The sequence below is a fragment of the Nyctibius grandis genome, chromosome Z (genome assembly GCF_013368605.1).
Source record: "Nyctibius grandis isolate bNycGra1 chromosome Z, bNycGra1.pri, whole genome shotgun sequence".
NCBI lineage: Eukaryota > Metazoa > Chordata > Aves > Nyctibiiformes > Nyctibiidae > Nyctibius > Nyctibius grandis.
Window position 1 is genome coordinate 62,967,385 of NC_090695.1, and position 16,263 is coordinate 62,983,647.

General features: G+C 45.1%; 1 protein-coding gene across 1 annotated transcript in view; it reads left to right on the plus strand.

Moving 5' to 3' along the window:
- The first annotated feature begins 6,459 nt into the window (after nucleotides 1-6,459).
- Nucleotides 6,460-16,263, plus strand: part of CHSY3 (chondroitin sulfate synthase 3) — a 215,193-nt gene continuing 205,389 nt past the window's right edge. Inside the window, exons 1-2 of the mRNA XM_068423665.1 lie at nucleotides 6,460-7,174; nucleotides 8,982-9,265. Coding sequence (XP_068279766.1) covers nucleotides 6,460-7,174; nucleotides 8,982-9,265 — 999 coding nt within the window. The remainder of the gene's footprint in view (nucleotides 7,175-8,981; nucleotides 9,266-16,263) is intronic.

Below are 16,263 nucleotides of genomic sequence, written 5' to 3' on the forward strand. Positions count from 1 at the left end.
CATGCATAATGTGGTTCCAGAGAACGCTTCCCTGCTTCCAGGTGAAAGCATCTCTGTTGGCACAACATGTTGTCCATGCACCGTACTGTCTCATTCTGTGGCTTCAAAGGAGAAGATGCTGTGCCTGTGGACTAGAAGGATGCTACAGTGCTCTCCAGACATGTGCCTGATCTAGTGTCAGGAACAAAACCTGTGCAGTGTGTTACAAAACATATCTGCATTATAGGTTAGATGGCATGAGAGTGCAATGGACCTGCAACGCTGGGAAAGATGCACCTTTCCTAACTGATCAGAATATTTCCAATGGAGGCCAGCCCCTGTGGAGAGAAATTATATACAATCTCCCAAATCTGTTGAAACCACTTGAGACTATGCCTTCCATACAAGTCCACAGCTATTGTGGCACCTGAGGAGGAAGAGAGTAAATACTGCTGTCCACCACATAGGACTGTTTAATGTGTCCCACATATATCTGCTATTCATAAGAGAGGGTGATTTAGTCTCATTTATTTGTATTCTAAGATGAGAGGGAAAACTACAAAATACAGAAAAAAATAAACAGTTTGGAAGAGGAGCAAAATAAAACAGGTTAAATAAAATTTACATGTAAATTGCCAATGTAAACTTCTGTTGTAATAATTCTTTGTAAATAAATGTCGCAAATGTTAAATCTGAAAGTATAGATTTCACAGCCTAGCCTATCGTGCATATTATTTCAATTTTATCTTTAATCCAAAAATAAATTACAATAGTATGGAGTTCCACTTTTATCTTTCATTAAATTGCAGATCAAGTACATTAATTTCACAAGTAAAAGATGGGTTTGGTAATAGCTGACGTTGCAAACTCTTCTTGAATCTAAAATTCGAGTTACTGCTGGATATTCAGAACTGCATATAATTCTGGAAGATATAAAGGTTTTGCTTTCAGTCATGCCTGTTGCCCTTCACTGATCTCAGTCTGGAGCAGAACTGAGTACCTGGAGCTTCAGGAATCGCTCTGTGGACAGTAGTGAAGGAGCAAGATACTGCAGTCAAATTCCTGCACCAGTAGCTGTCATTGCTCTACAAGGAAATGGTGGTAAGACCATAAATGTGTGGATATGACTCAATATACACAAGGAGCTGATCTCTCTTGAAAGAAAGGGCTATATTTATGCAAGATCTGGCTGGGTCCAGTGCCCAGTAAAATCAACAGAAAAGGCTTTAATCAAATTCAGTCAGATGGCTGTGAGGGTTAATAGATAGGACCTATAATTACTTTCCAAAATCAAACTGTATGTAGAAGTGCAAATGGCTATAGAGTCAGATGTTGCAATAATGCAGGCACCACATAACAATAAGTTCAGCGTAAACAGCATGCAGTTTTAGAACATAAGAATAAAAACAAAGACAATTAAACCATACCCAGATGTATCAATGAATAAATATATGCTTATAAAAATATTAAAGGAAAGTTGGCAGTTACATCTACTGCTCTGTAAGTGATGTGTGTATGCCTCCACAATAATACTGACTGCCCAAGGGGAATGTCAAGGTTAATGTTTTCAAAAGCTTGCTCTACAAGACCATTTAAGTTTCTTTGTCTTTTGCAGATGGCCGTGCTAACTCTGAGCCATTTTTGTGGGGTGGGTACATTATGGTCTATCACTTAGAGCCAAATGCTGTAAATTTTCTGTAGCTTCACTCACCTAATGGGAGCTATTCATTGCCTCCCAGTGATATTTTAAAGAACGGAAGTGAAAAAGCAGTGAAAAAAAGTTTTGGTTTGGCTTCAAAGACAGAGACTCTACCACAAAATTTTGAGACTTGTCTGATTAGTAGTACTAATAGCTCCAGTCCTTTCAATAATAAATATGTCAGTTTTGATTTCCTCCTTCCTTGCATCAAACAGATCCATTTGCCACCATTTTTTTTTAGGCTTTTTTGTTTTGCTCTGAAAATGGCATTCATGACCATCACTCTTTCTTAACGTCCTAACAGAGCTCGAGTTGATTGTAGTGGCTACTACAACATAAATTGAAGCCATCCCTAAGGCTGCTTTTTGAATTCATGCAATGCGTTACCAAGATCCTCTTAAAAAGAACACAAAATATATATTTGAAATTGTTTCCCACCTCTGAAATTCTCTAAACCTGTCCTTAGTACCTCAAAATCTAAACAGAAAACCTAATTATACATTAAAGTTGATTTTGATCTGTCTTGGAGGAACCATAATTCATAGAAGTTGGTATGACTTCCATACCAACACACATACATACAAAACTCCTATGGAAAGCTGTGACACTCATCATACCAACAATCCCAAGTAAATGGCCTCTTAGCTTGAATGGCACTAAGCTTCTTTATCAACAGATACCGTAACAGCTACTTGATCTTTTATATGTGTGCCTATATTTATGTATGTACTTAATCTTGCTATTCCATAAAGCTCTCTTCAGAGCATATCTTAGCACAGTTAAGGGTCAGGAGTTCTATCTGAAGTAACAGCTCTAATACAACTGGGGCAATTAATTTCTCTTCACAGTCGTGCTTCAGTTTTCTTTCACAGCTGACATATTGCATGTTTTAGCAACTGGTTACTAATGCAGAAAACAAATCCTGCTGTTCTAACAGACCTATTCGTTTATGTAGGATATCTGGTGTTGAGCAAAATAAAGCTGGAACAGAATTCAGTTCAGTGAGCTCCTTTCTGATGGTGGAATTAAATCTGATGCTTCTCTTCCCTCTTCAGCTCTAATCTGCTCCAGGGCTGCATCTGTTTCAGCTGATCAACCTATACTGTAAAAGTGTCATATCTTGAGATGACTGACACAGGACATGGGACCAGCAGCATAAAAGACTGTGTCCAAGGATACAGTTTCACAACTTACCCTCAGCCTCACTTAAAGTGCAGCTAGCTTTAGTCAGTGCTTTTCACCTATGGCTGCTGCGAAGAGATTGTGAACGGTATCAGGGCTATCTTGTTGTAGATGCCCTTTACACAGTTAAGTACAATGTGTAAACTGCAGCTCAAGTGTCAGCATCATATTCAGACATCTCAGCAAGCTAGTTGAGTGAAAACATCGAAGAATGCACTCAAGATTTATCTTCCTTTATTTTCTGTCCAGTGTTGAATTTGAAGCCTACTAGTAATTCCTAGCAATCTGTCACTGATGGCTTTGGACTTGCACCTGAGAAGAAAAAGTAGTTAGACTACTATGAAGGAACAGGAGAAAAGTTTTTGGAAAAAAAACAGCTCTGTTCCTCTCTGACACTGCAGATGTGTCAACCACCCCTTCAGTCCAGGCCTTTGTGCCTGTTGAAGACAAAATGACTGGGTTCTGTGCAGCCAGAGTGACTTTCAAAAAAATAAAGTGGCAGTGAGATGTTGATACGCACCCATTTGAACTCTGGCTTCTGCTGATATCATTGTTTAAGGAAGACTGGCCACTTCTTGTAGAGGTAAAACAAATATTATTTTAGTTTAAAAATATTACTAAGGACAAGAATACCCCTATGTTTCTGCAGTTCCTTCATCAAAGGACATGTGTGCAAAATTTGATCAAAGGTTGTAGAACTACTGGGGTGAAATGGGAGATTGCATTTTCCACCTTTTTCACAAGAGAAAAAACAAAAATCTCGAGTCTCCCCTGAGATTATAATTAGAAACACATGGTAAAGTGGACAGAAGGCAGATTTTCTCATTTCTAATCCAATTTTTGTTACAAAATTACCTTTCAAGTTTTTGAAGGTGTCGCCTGGCTCTGGCCTCTCCCATTCCCTCCAAGCACATGCAGTGTGACATTGGTGTGATATTCTTATCAAATGCGTTATAACATGTAACACGTAGACATGAACTCACGATCCCCAGCTTAACAAGTTGTTGTATCAAGTACTTATTTTAATTGGAAAGGCATTCTGGGTTTCACGGCTTTATTGAACACAGGCACAGGACGGGTATTACCAACCACTAGATGCCACCATTGCTCTTATAGAAGCAGTCCAGTCTATGTTTTGGTCTGTCCTAAAAAACCCCCAGACCTTCAACAGATTTCCCCACAGTTTACCGAAATACTGGTATAGGACTGAACTAACAACAGAAATGCAGGTACACACTTGTAATATTTCTGCTCCAAATATCCTTATACTCAATTCCTTTATAAACTATCTTGATAACGCACTACACCTTAAGGTCCATTTTCATCTTAGAGGTGTGCAAAAGGCTTTATAGTCACCTCTCCTGTGTCCGCCTACTCTTTTTGTGACAAAAATAAGTGCTGTCAGACCTGAGGGGCCAGCCCAGCTGACACTGACTGGAGTCATTTCAGCGTGTGCATAAGCAATGGAAGTAGCTTAGTGTTATACATTGAATCTCTGCAACCCGATAGCAGTAAATTGTCTGAAATTCTAGGACACCGTGATGATGGGGTAGGTGTAAAGGAGCCCTTACTACTGAGGTCGTACTGCACATGACTCGCTGGCACCCAGCAACCCCCAGCTGTGGGGAGTGGGGGGAAGGAGTGGGAGATATTATATTTAAGTGGAAGACTCATATGAAAAGCTGAGACACTCATAATACTGGTCATTCCCAATGCCATGGCGAAGGCTTTCTGAAGGACAGCCTTCCCCCTTAGCTTGCTGCCTGTTAGTAGCTAGGTGAAGGCAGACCCAGTATCTACCATCCTGTTGCTCATAGAACATCTTGGGTGGTATTTATGTGTCCGGACACATTGCTCGGGCTGTTTTTAGTGGTGACAGCAGAATGATTACCTGGTACCTAGTGCCTTGCTGCTCAGTGTCATAAATGCTCCAGCCTGTGTGCACATAGAGAGGAAATTAATGATGGGCTGCTTTGGAAAGGATGCTCAGCCCTGGGGAAGCTAGAGGGTATGCTTCCTGAGCCTGATGCTTGCTCATCTCAAAAAAAAAAAAGCACATAGCCTGCTCACTGCACATGGTGGATGCACAAGAAAAAGCTGAAAATTACTTCAGTAAGTGACCTCTTCATAGCTAAAGACTATGCAGAGTAGTCTTTTTTCTTCATTAGGTGGGTGAAGTAATTTTTGTCTTTTTGGAAAAAGGATTGAATTTTTTTTCTCTCATACTTATTCCATTATTTTTGCCAGCATCATACAATACCAGCTTCTATCCTTCTCCTCTCGCCTTGACATAGGTGTCTGACAATTGATAAAGTCACATGAAGTGGCAGATAATCCCATAGACTTAGCTACAAAAATGGGTGGTTTTGCTGACGAACGATTAAACATACGCTGCTGGATCTTCAGTAACTTGTATGTATTTCAGTGAACTGACAAATGGATGTGAGGAACAATTTATGGCTTTTGCTGGAGATTAGCATCTTGCACAATGAAACTAGGGATGCATATAAATATGGGGGATATGAGGGAGATCTTAAAATTCAGAATTAAAGCTATGTCTACAGGCACAGCGGGCTGAACGTTTAATTCCTGTTGTCAGTCATGCTGTGCTGTGGACCAGTCACCCTGAGGTCGGGAGGATGAGAAGGCTCTGCCCCAGCATCTTGGAGCTCGTGACAATAATAACGTACTCAGGCTGGGGGAATCCATGCCACTAGAAAAGACATGGCCAGGGAGGGCGACAGCTCTTGTCTGGGAAGTTGTGAACCGTTCGCGGCCGGGGAGCAGAGGGTAGAGCAGGGGCAGAGGAGACGGCTTCCCTCCTCCTGAAACTACATTCCTGACCTACCTTTCCATGACCGCCCTTTGGATGAGAAACCAGGGCAGGACGGTCCTACGCGGCATCCCGCGGCTGCCCTCGGGCCACGAGAAGCTGCGGCCGCGGTGAGCTCCCGGCCTCTCCCGACGCGGCGGCGGGAGCGGGGCGAACTGGTGCACTCCCGGGGCCGAGCGGCGCGGCCGGGGGCACCCGCACCCCGCCACCCGGCGGGCGGCCGGTCCCAGCGCCGGCGGGTGGAGGGGGGCGCCGGAGGGCGGCCGGGCCGGGTCAGGCGGCGGGACCGCGGCGCGAGGGAGCCGCGAGAGGCACCTAAAAAAATCGTTTCCTTCCGGAGCAGCGGCGGCAGCCGCCACTTCCCCGGCGCGGCTCGGGCACCGGCGGCGGCCTCCGGGGTGAGGCGCTCGGCAGCCGCGGAGGAAGCCGGCTGAGCGGCGAGCGCGGAGTGGGGGCCGCCGCCGCCGCCGTGTGGAGGGGGCTGAGCGGTGGGAGGGGCGGGGAGGGACCAGCCGCCGCGGTGACAAGGTGCCAGCGGAGCGGAGGGGTCGCCGCTAGTGCTCCGCCGCCCTCGCGGCCGCCCTCCCGCCCGGAGAAGTTTGACTCGGGAGCAGCGCAGCCGCCCGGGCCACCGCGGCGGGGTAGGGAGCCGCGCCGGGAGTCGCCGCTCCCGGGGCCGCCGCGGGACGGGGGTCGCCTGCAGCGGGAGGCGGCGTGGGGACGCCGACGGCGGCAGCGGCGCTCCGGGAGCCGCCCCGCCCGCGCCATGGCAGCGCGGTCCCGGAGACCCTGGTTGAGCGTGGTGCTGGGGCTGGTGCTGGGCTTCACTGCCGCCTCCTGGCTCATCGCCCCCAAAGTGGCCGAGCTCAGCGAGAAGAAGAGGCGCGGCGCCAGCCCCTGCTCCTACTACGGCCGGTCGGCGGGGACGGGGGCGGCCGGGGGCGCGGCGGTGCCGGGCGGGCAGCAGGCGCCACCGGAGGCAGCGGCGGTGCTGGGCGGCACGAGTTTCAGGAGCAGCCCCTGGGAGCTGCCGCCGGCGGCGGCGGAGGGCACGGTCTCCAGCCCCGCCGCCGGCGGGGAAGGGGAGCCGGAGGAGGAGGAGGACGACGGCGAGAAGCGGAGCGGGCGGCTCGGCGGCAGCCACAACGGCAGCGGGGACTGGGGGGGCGGCCCGGGCTGCGCCAAGCCCCGCAACTTCCTCTACGTGGGGGTGATGACGGCCCAGAAGTACCTGGGCAGCCGGGCGGTGGCGGCGCAGCGGACGTGGGCGCCCTCGGTGCCGGGCCGTGTGGAGTTCTTCTCCAGCCAGGGCTCCGCTGCGCCCCCGGGGCTGCCCCAGCTGCCCGTCGTCGCCCTGCCCGGCGTGGACGACTCCTACCCGCCGCAGAAGAAGTCCTTCATGATGATCAAGTACATGCACGACCACTACCTGGACAAGTACGAGTGGTTCATGCGGGCGGACGACGACGTCTACATTAAAGGTGACCGGGCCGCGCCCAAGCCGGCGGGAGGGAGGGCGGGGAGCAGTGGCCTGGGGGATCGGCGGCGTCCCACGGCGGGTGGGGAGAGTCGGTTCCCGCCCGCGGTGGGGGGCGCAAGGGGTACCTCGACCCACCCCCAGCCCGGCGGCGTTTGTTTATAGCCCCCGTGTGCGGGGCGTGGGGTGCCGTCCCGGCACTGAGGTCCCGGTGGGAACCCTGAGGTGCCCCCGCGGGGCCGGGTCGGGCCGCCCCTGGGGAGGCTGCGGCGGCGCGGCGCGTTGGAGGGCTGAGGCGGAGCGTTGGACCGCGGCGGGCGCGGTGAGCGGTCCCTACGTGGGCGTGGGATGCCGGTGCTGCGGTCCCCGTGCTTGCTGCGGCGGGGCCCTCCGGGCCAGGCTGTGCCGTGGATCGGCGGAGGGGGTCCGGCCCGGCCAGGCGGGGCTGGGCGTGGGCGGGGGAGCAGCGGGGTGGTGCCGGCGCCGCGTCCCGCCGCGCTGGGCTGCGCAGCCCGAGGGTGGCAGTCCCGCCTCGTCCCGCCGCCCCTGCGCAGGCGGCGGGCGGGAGCGGTGGGGAGCGCTGCCGGCTGCGTGCTGCTCCGGCCGGGCAGCCCCCGCCGCGGCTGAGCCCGAAGACTTCGATTCGGTGCTGGGAAATGATGTTTCCAGCACTAACAAAAGTTCTCCGCTGGCTGACTGACGCTTCGGCTGAGCGAACGCAGCCTCTGAAGGCCACTTGTAAAGCTGCTGTTCTCCTTTGCATCGTGTCTCTGGGAAGTACTGGCCCTGTTTCCGCGCGAGTTTTATGGCACCATTAGAAAATCATGTTCTGCAGCCCGCTTTTTTTTTTTTGTCTGCGGGTGTTGCTGCTGATACTCGTGCAGTGTCCTGCTCTTGGGAAGGAAAGAGAAGCAGAAGTTGTAAGCGTAAGCCTAGGTTGTGAGCGTGGTTGCTTACACTGTTGAAAGCGCTCTTTAAAGTTAACTGAGGGTAACTGTGTGCTTCCCTATTTGTCACTTGATTTTGAGTCGTTCAATGAGCTGCTTGCTTGTCATCTGCCATTCATCTGTGAAATACTCGCACAGGTACATATGTATATATGTATAAATATTAGTTGCAGACGTAAAAGTTGTCACTGTTTTCTTTGGGCTCATTTCGGAGTTGTGATAAACCTGCCTTTAATTGGTTTCAAGGTTCCAAGTTGAACCTATCCAGAAACTTCTAATTTCACAATTTCTTAAAAGAAATAGGTAAGGGGCTTGAAAGAAAAGTGTGTAGACATTGTAGCACTAGAAATACTTTGCAAGGAGCGTGAGTTTTATCTTGTTCTGACACCAACTCTGTAATCAAACATATTTATCTTGGTTAATTTAGATTTGCTCTGGTCTTTTCAAAAATTAAGCCTATTAAAATAATATCTGGCATTTCCCCTCCCCTCCCCTTCCTCCCCAGCCTAGAACTATATTGGCAAATTATCCTACTTTAGAGAGAGTTTTAAACTAGCAAGGGAATGCTTTCTATCAATATCGGTTGAACAGAACAAGGTTTACTGGTAAAATTAAGTTTTGATCATATTCTGGCTTTTCGCTGAATTAAAATGTCATTGTAATGTTAGTTAATAATAAAAAAAAAGTAGTCTGTGAAAGGTAATCCTTGTCCAAGGATATTTTCAGTTAGGTATAGGATACTGCTTTGGAAGTGATTTCCTGTGACAGTCTCAGGTGCCTGTTATAATTTTAAAAAAGCTTGAAGTACAATAGATGGTTGGCAGACTAGGCAGAGAAATAACAGTAATATCTTCTTTTTTTCAGGTGAAAAATTGGAGGAGTTTCTTCGCTCACTGAACAGCAGTAAACCTCTGTATTTGGGACAGACTGGTCTGGGTAATATTGAAGAACTTGGAAAACTTGGGCTGGAGCCTGGAGAGAATTTCTGCATGGGAGGCCCGGGAATGATCTTTAGCCGGGAGGTTCTCAGGAGGATGGTGCCACATATAGGTGAATGCCTTCGAGAAATGTACACCACTCATGAGGATGTGGAGGTGGGCAGGTGTGTCCGACGGTTTGGAGGAACTCAGTGTGTTTGGTCATATGAGGTAAGTGGCAGTGTAAATTGCAATGTGCTGTTTATTTACAGAGTTTTAAGTCTTGCAACGTAAGTGGCTGTATTGGCAATCTTTTTCCACCATGCTTATGTCTTAATGCATGCATCAGAATGTAAACTGCAGACTGTAAAGAAAAAAGAGAAAAACATTCACGGCATGTAGCTGCAAGCATATTTATTTCTACTTGTGGCTTTCACTTTTCATCGGTGATAATTACTGCAGCCATGTTATAAGTTCCTAAAACATTACCTTGAGTGTTTCTACATATAATCCGTGTCAGGATGCTGCTGTATTTGATGTATACTGTTCAGGTTAGATCTTTTTAAGAACTCGGTTTTGGATAAGCGTGCGGTGTATCTGTTTGTTTTGTATAGCAGGTTTTTAAGATATGTTGTGGTATTTGAAGAAGAATTGCCTGCATTTTCTTAATTACTCAGATGTACTTTAAAGGAGTTCATTACTGGCAAAAGCAACTTTGTTACAACTGCCTCTTTCTATGATACACTTCTAACAATGTTTTCCTTAGTGTAAAACAATGTTAAAATGTATTGAGGACACACATAGTGTAACAAATCTTCCTGTGCTGAAGTCATTTTAGGAGCAAATGTCTTCATTCAGTAGTAGCATTTTTTAAAGTAATAAAGATGTGTTGCAGTACCCAAAAAGTTTGTTTGCAACGCCATAACTAAAATTCAGGCCTATTTCTCTGGAAATATTGTAATTAGTGGCAAGACTATCTTTGTAGAAAAAAATAGACTAAGTGTATTAACTGCCAGAAAGGGTAAAGAGTGATAGCTAATATGATGAATGTGATCTTAGTTCTTTTGACTGGTTCTTTAATACTAATATATGCTTGCCATTGTGGCACGCCCTTGTTAAGCAGGAAAAATCATTTAAATGGGCCAGTGAAAGAGGTTATGTGCTATTAAAGATAAAAAGACAGGAAAAATAATTAATTTTGTGGATTAGTGTTTTTCTGAATGGCCTGGGGAAAGGTGACCATTTTAAAAATGGGTTTGGTAGGTTACAGTGCATGTAGAGGTGAACAAAAGTAAATTTAGAATAGTTGATGCTAACTCGGTAGAAATCTTAGAGGTAGAAATCCGATCCCTTACTTCACAACAGAAAGGTGCTTTTAGAGACTGTTTCAATACATGTTGTAAATGCCAACGTAAAATGATACACCCATTGCACTGGTAGAGCAGGGAAGGCATTTATCATGCAGATGGATATCGATGTAGTACTAGTGGTTCTTAATCAGATTGCTAAACCGCACGCTAAGGTTAGCAGCTTAATCTTACACTCTGATGTGTTTGGGCTGTGTCTGTACAAGGTCATTTTCAAATCCTTACGGGGATGTGGTGCTTGCTGTTCTGTATCAGATAGCAGCATTGTGATTCTGCCTTGACAGTCCTATCTTTGAAGGGGTTTTGGTTTTCTGGTTTGTCTTCTTGGGAAGAAATCTGGGGAAGGGAAGAAAACTGATACTACATAACATTATCGCTATGATTATAATTTATTTTGATGTTGAATGTCAGGAAATTTTGGCTCCAGACACTGAGTGTAAGTGGGTGTCCTCATTTAGCCTGCACCCAGGGCTAAACTATAAACAGTTTTTTCTATCACCCAATGTCCCTTCCCCAAATGAGGAAGTGACATTGGGAAAAGGAGGGAGACCTGTAGGTTGAAGTTAAACAGATTTAATGAAATAAAGAAATCAATATAAATGACAACACAAAAGAGACCAAACTATACTTATCTACAGAGCACCAGCAAGTTGCTCCAGGAATCACAATCATTAGAAATGAGAAAGAGGGAGAAAAGGAGAGGAGTACAAAAAGAGCCCCACCTCTTTCCTAACAAGCCCTCTCTTTTATAGTGAGCTTGATGCTAATGATATAGAACACACCTGTGGGCCAGCCTGGGTCAGCTGCCCTGGATTTAGCTGCTAATGGCCTTGATCACCATGACTGGCCACAAACTGAACCCAAATCCCAGTGAAACCAGGACAGTGGGATAGAGTGAAAAAATATGTTTACTTTCTTGTTTTAGAAACTGAGTTATATGACTGCCCAGAAGCTCAGCTTTTCATGGTAGGATTGGGGCCTGGAAACAGAAACTTTTTCGAAAAAGTGTGCGTTTTTTATGGGAACTGGAATAGAGTGACACCAGTCTTTGACTGTTAGTTGCTCTTGGAGGCCTTAGGTCTATATGGTAAGGAATGGAAAAAGAAAAACGTGTTGGGCGTTGCAATAGCAGCTGCTCATTTCTGACCAGTATTTCCGTCTGTTAGAAGAATCTTTGTTGCCAGTACAGGAGATGCTCCAGAAGATGCAGATGATTAAGACAAAGCTGCTTAGGATGTTATCCCAGTGTTAAACCTGTTTGGAAGGGAAGGAGTGAAATTGGGTGTCCGGAGAGCGAGAAGTTGCATTTGTGCTTTGGCATGGTTTATGTTGTGTAGCTGGTTGTTTCAAGCAGTCTGATAATGCACCTGAATGGATTGGCGTGTCGCGGGTTGGTAACTTAATTGGTGACAAGGGTGACTTTTTTTCTAGGGCACTGAAACTCTTGCTGAGTTCTTTTTCATTCCTGCCTTAGATCAGCAACACTCTTTATGTGCTAGAAGGGGAATTATTCCCTCAGATACATGTGTGCAAAACCTAAGATTGGGGCCAGGACTTTGTGTGTAGCCGGTTGCACTTTTGTCCTGAAGTCTCTTGTTGTATCTAAGTATTAAACCGAGTCCTGTTGACCTGCAGGATTTTTATGAACCTCATTGCTTTTGGGAAGATGCAGAATTTATATTTAGTATGTGTGGCTGAAGACTAATATGAACTCGAAACAATTCCGTTAAAATTCACAGAAGCAGAAAAGCTGTAGAGGAGTTGAATCACTGTTGCATCATTCTTTACTGGATTTATTTTCTAAGAACTGGAATGGAAAGTCTGTTTTTGGTGAGGACGAAAGAAATTGAAGAGTTCAAAAGAAAACCTGAAATGCTTAATCTTTGCTGGGTGGCTCAACTGGTGTAGGTAAGACTGGCTGCCTGTCAGGGTTTATTCTGCTGCCTTTTAGAGTTAGTAGCAAGTAAGCTGTGCTAGCTTATATGCATAATATACTTGTTGGCAAGGAGAGGGTTACAACTTTGAGTTTTTGGAGGGTCTTTTTGGCATTTTTTTTTTCCCAGAATGAGTAAGAAAAGGTGTACAAGCCTGCAGTGAACCACTCTTATTCTTGGGGCTTTCTAGAGTTTAATTCTTGTTCTGCTAGATCTGAAGCCAGGGCTGGGTCTCCCACATACCAAATGACTTATGTCTGAGGTGATTAGTCTGTCTCTCCTGATGGAGCTCCTCCACTTTAAATAAAGAATTAGTCATCGGATTGCTGAGAGACTGAATCTAGTAACAGGGTTTTTAGGGCACTTGTGTGGAATGGAGGAGACAAAAACCTGCCTTCAGGCTGCAATTTGACAGTTGCTCTAAGCCAACATAAATACAGGCTTTCACTGAAGGGTGGTTACTCCTTTCAGTTGCTGTCCTGTTCTGCAGGACTTGTGCAGCCCTGTGGTGAGCTGCAGCAGGGGCGGGATCCACTGGAAACCTAAACCTGACCAAAAGTGTTTCTTCAGCTGAATCACTACTCACAGCAAAGCTCTGCTGAGTACAAGCTTCAGAAGAAAGAAGAGTTGGTCACGTTCAGGGAGGAATGAAGGGGCAGGGGAGTGTCTAACTGCCCTTCTTGGCAGCAGTTTACATTCAAACTGTCTGGAAGCAACAGTTGAACTGCAGCCTAAATCTAATACATTTTCTTGCAACATGAGGAAATACCTGCTAGAAGCATTGTATTTTGAATGGATCATTTTCTTTCTACAGAAAATCCATTCAGATATATTTGTCAACTATATCTTAATTTATCCTCCACTTTTCATGATGCTGTAATGATTAAGGTGCAGTAAACCTGACAAATTTGTCTAAAATATCTCTGTAGAAAGCCTTTTTGGTTTTGTTCGGGGTTTTCAGCTTCTGCTTCCCCAAATCAGTAACAGCAGAGATTAAAAAGGCCCTTTTTGTGCTTTTGTCACCGAAATCGGGAATAAAACCTCTTAACACCAATGTAGCATTAAGAAGCAGGCACACCTTTATTGCAGCTGGGCGGCACGAGGAGGTAGTCCCTCCAAAAACCGTGCGCGCCTCCCTTGAGAAATCATTCTGTATTTATGTAGTAAAATGTTACATATTCCATGAATTCTTATACATATGCATAACTTTTCCGCGAAAAGGTGGTCTTTATTATAATGAGTTCCGAGAAATCATTTCCATAGTCTCCGCCTTTAACTCCTCCTAGTTGCGCATGCGTATTTTCTTCTGGTGGTCGTGGGCCGGGGTCTCTGCGATGAAGGCCGTATGTCTTCCTCGCTGTGCACTTTTCACCTCTCCTTCTTGCGCAGGCGTATTAACACCTTGGCTCTTGGTCAATCCTCAAGACCAGTTCTAGCTAGTTCTAAAGCAGGAAGTCCAGGCAACCTTATTGTATTCAACTACTGTCCATGACGGTCTCTTAGGTCCAGTAAGTCACCTAATGGGATTTCCACGGTAACCTGTTAAAATTTAACATCCTATGGCTAACTCTGCAGACTCTATAGCAAACACAGTACCCCTTTTTCCCAGTATACCTATCTTATTAAACTTATCATCTTATGATTGAAAAAATTCTTAAGTATTAGTAACATTTCCCCCCTTTGAAAGTTTTGAAAATCACTTCAAGACTTTCACTTCTATTTCTGAAATTTATCTAGTAATACAACTTATTTCATGTTGTTGGTGGGAGCCTTTAGAACATATTTTCATAATCTTCATCTTGTGGATTTTGTGGTCTGGTTACTGCCTGAATGATCATCTGGTTGAAAGCAGTTCTGCTGTTTATTTGTCTCTTCAGACAATAATAGACCAGAAAAATAGTCATAAAGACTATTAGTAAAACTAATGCAGTGTTTATCAGCGATTTGACCCATGAACTCAAGTTCCATCCTAATCCACTAAAAATTTTGTCCAACCAACTTTCTTTCATGTCTTCTTGAAGTTCATGAGTGTCAGTTTTTATTTTTTCCAGTAAATCTAAATCATGTTCTACATCCTGAGTTACGTTAGGAATATGTATGCAGCAATGATCCACTCTGTCCTTCAGGAATCCACAGACCCCATGCTCTTTAAGTAAAATCATATCTAATGCCAGCCTATTCTGCAAAGTCATTCTAGATGTTGCTTGTAGTTGAAGATTCATGTCTCTGAACCCTTTCCTGGTCACATTTGCCAACCTCTCAACTTGCCCTGTTAATCGATATATCCAATCTCTATTCCTGTAGGATGATAGAGGTGTTAACAAGGATTCTAAGAACCAGCTCACTCTTACTCCGGCTGAGGGTTCATTCCATTCATTATCACCTTCTGATCTTTTTACACGTTTTAGCTTCAGAGTTTCAAATTTGCCTTTGAAAGGAGATTTTTTCCGAATTGGGCATAATGTTGGCATACCTAATGTTATCTGTTTCACTTTTCCATCTATAGGTAAGTGAGTGGTCCAAGTTCCATCACTCATTGCCCAGACTAAATGTCCTGGACTTTGAATTGTCTCTTTTCCACAATTGAATTGTTTGCCCCTAGGTATAGTATATTTGTCAGTTAGTGGAAGGTCATTCTTAAGGCCTCGACACAGACATCCATATTTTAAGGCTGCTGCCAACGGGGGAACTTTCTGGATTGCCCAATCTATCGTGTTACAATTGTAAATTTTTTTGCAGTTCCACCAGGGTACAGAATTTTCCTTTTCCCGAATTGAGCTTCCCTTATTATCTACTGAGGGCCATGCTGTGAAGATTGTTCCGTCCCAGACAAAACACCAGGAGGTGTTTGCCATATATTGAAATTGGGATAGTATGGTCATGGACCAGACGGAATCCCAAATCATTCCTTTCTCTTGTTGTGTTTGTGTTTGATCAATCTTTTCACATTTTGTTTTTGTTATCCATGTGGTGGTGTTTTTCTGTTCCATTTTAGGGTAATAACACCATCCCCTATGTCCCGGACCTTCATATAATCCAGGTTGGGCCACGAATCGTCCCTTACATTCCCAACTGGTTGTAGATACTGGCATTCCCTCCCCAGTTTTAACATATTCCAGTTCCCATGTTTCTTTAAGTTCCTGTTTACACCTCATTGTTCTATTATTGAATTCCAAGTTAGTCAAATTCAAAGTTAAGATTCCCCATGGAATTGGCTCACCCACTGCCCTTGGTATTGGTAAACAAGCTGTAATCTGTGACACATTTTGCAAATTGGCAAATTCCTTGATCAATCCTATCATTAAATTTTCTTCTGGATTTTTTTCTTGGAAGATAAATTACCTGATCTGTTCCTGTTTGAGGGTCTGTGTTTCCATATCCTTTTGTCACACCATTTCCAATTTTTGTCTCTAACCTGGCTCCCACTAACAAAAATCCCTGAATCAATATCATTTCAAGCTGATACTGGAAATTAGACATGTTTCAGAATCAATTTCGATGTTTTGTCGTCCCTGTTAACAATTTTCCAAACTGGTGGGGCTTTCTTCACTCTGGTGTAATGTATCCACGCGTCTGCTTCTGCAATCTTTATAGCAGTAAATGTGGTTAGCAACACCTGGAAAGGTCCTTTCCAACGTTCCTTCAGAGGTTCAGAGGTCCATGTCTTTACGTATACGTAATCTCCTGGTTGGAAATCATGAACAGGATTTTCCAAAGACAATGGTCTGTTCCACACTATCACACTCCGAAGTACGGTTAGAGTTTTTCCTAGAGAAAGCAAATAATTACATACATCCTGTTTTCCTTTTAAATGCATGTTTACGTTTGGTTCAGGAGATTCATAAGGTTTCCCATACAACAGTTCGTATGGACTGATTAATGTTTCACCTTTTGGTTGAACCCGTATTCGTAACAAGGCTAGCGGGAG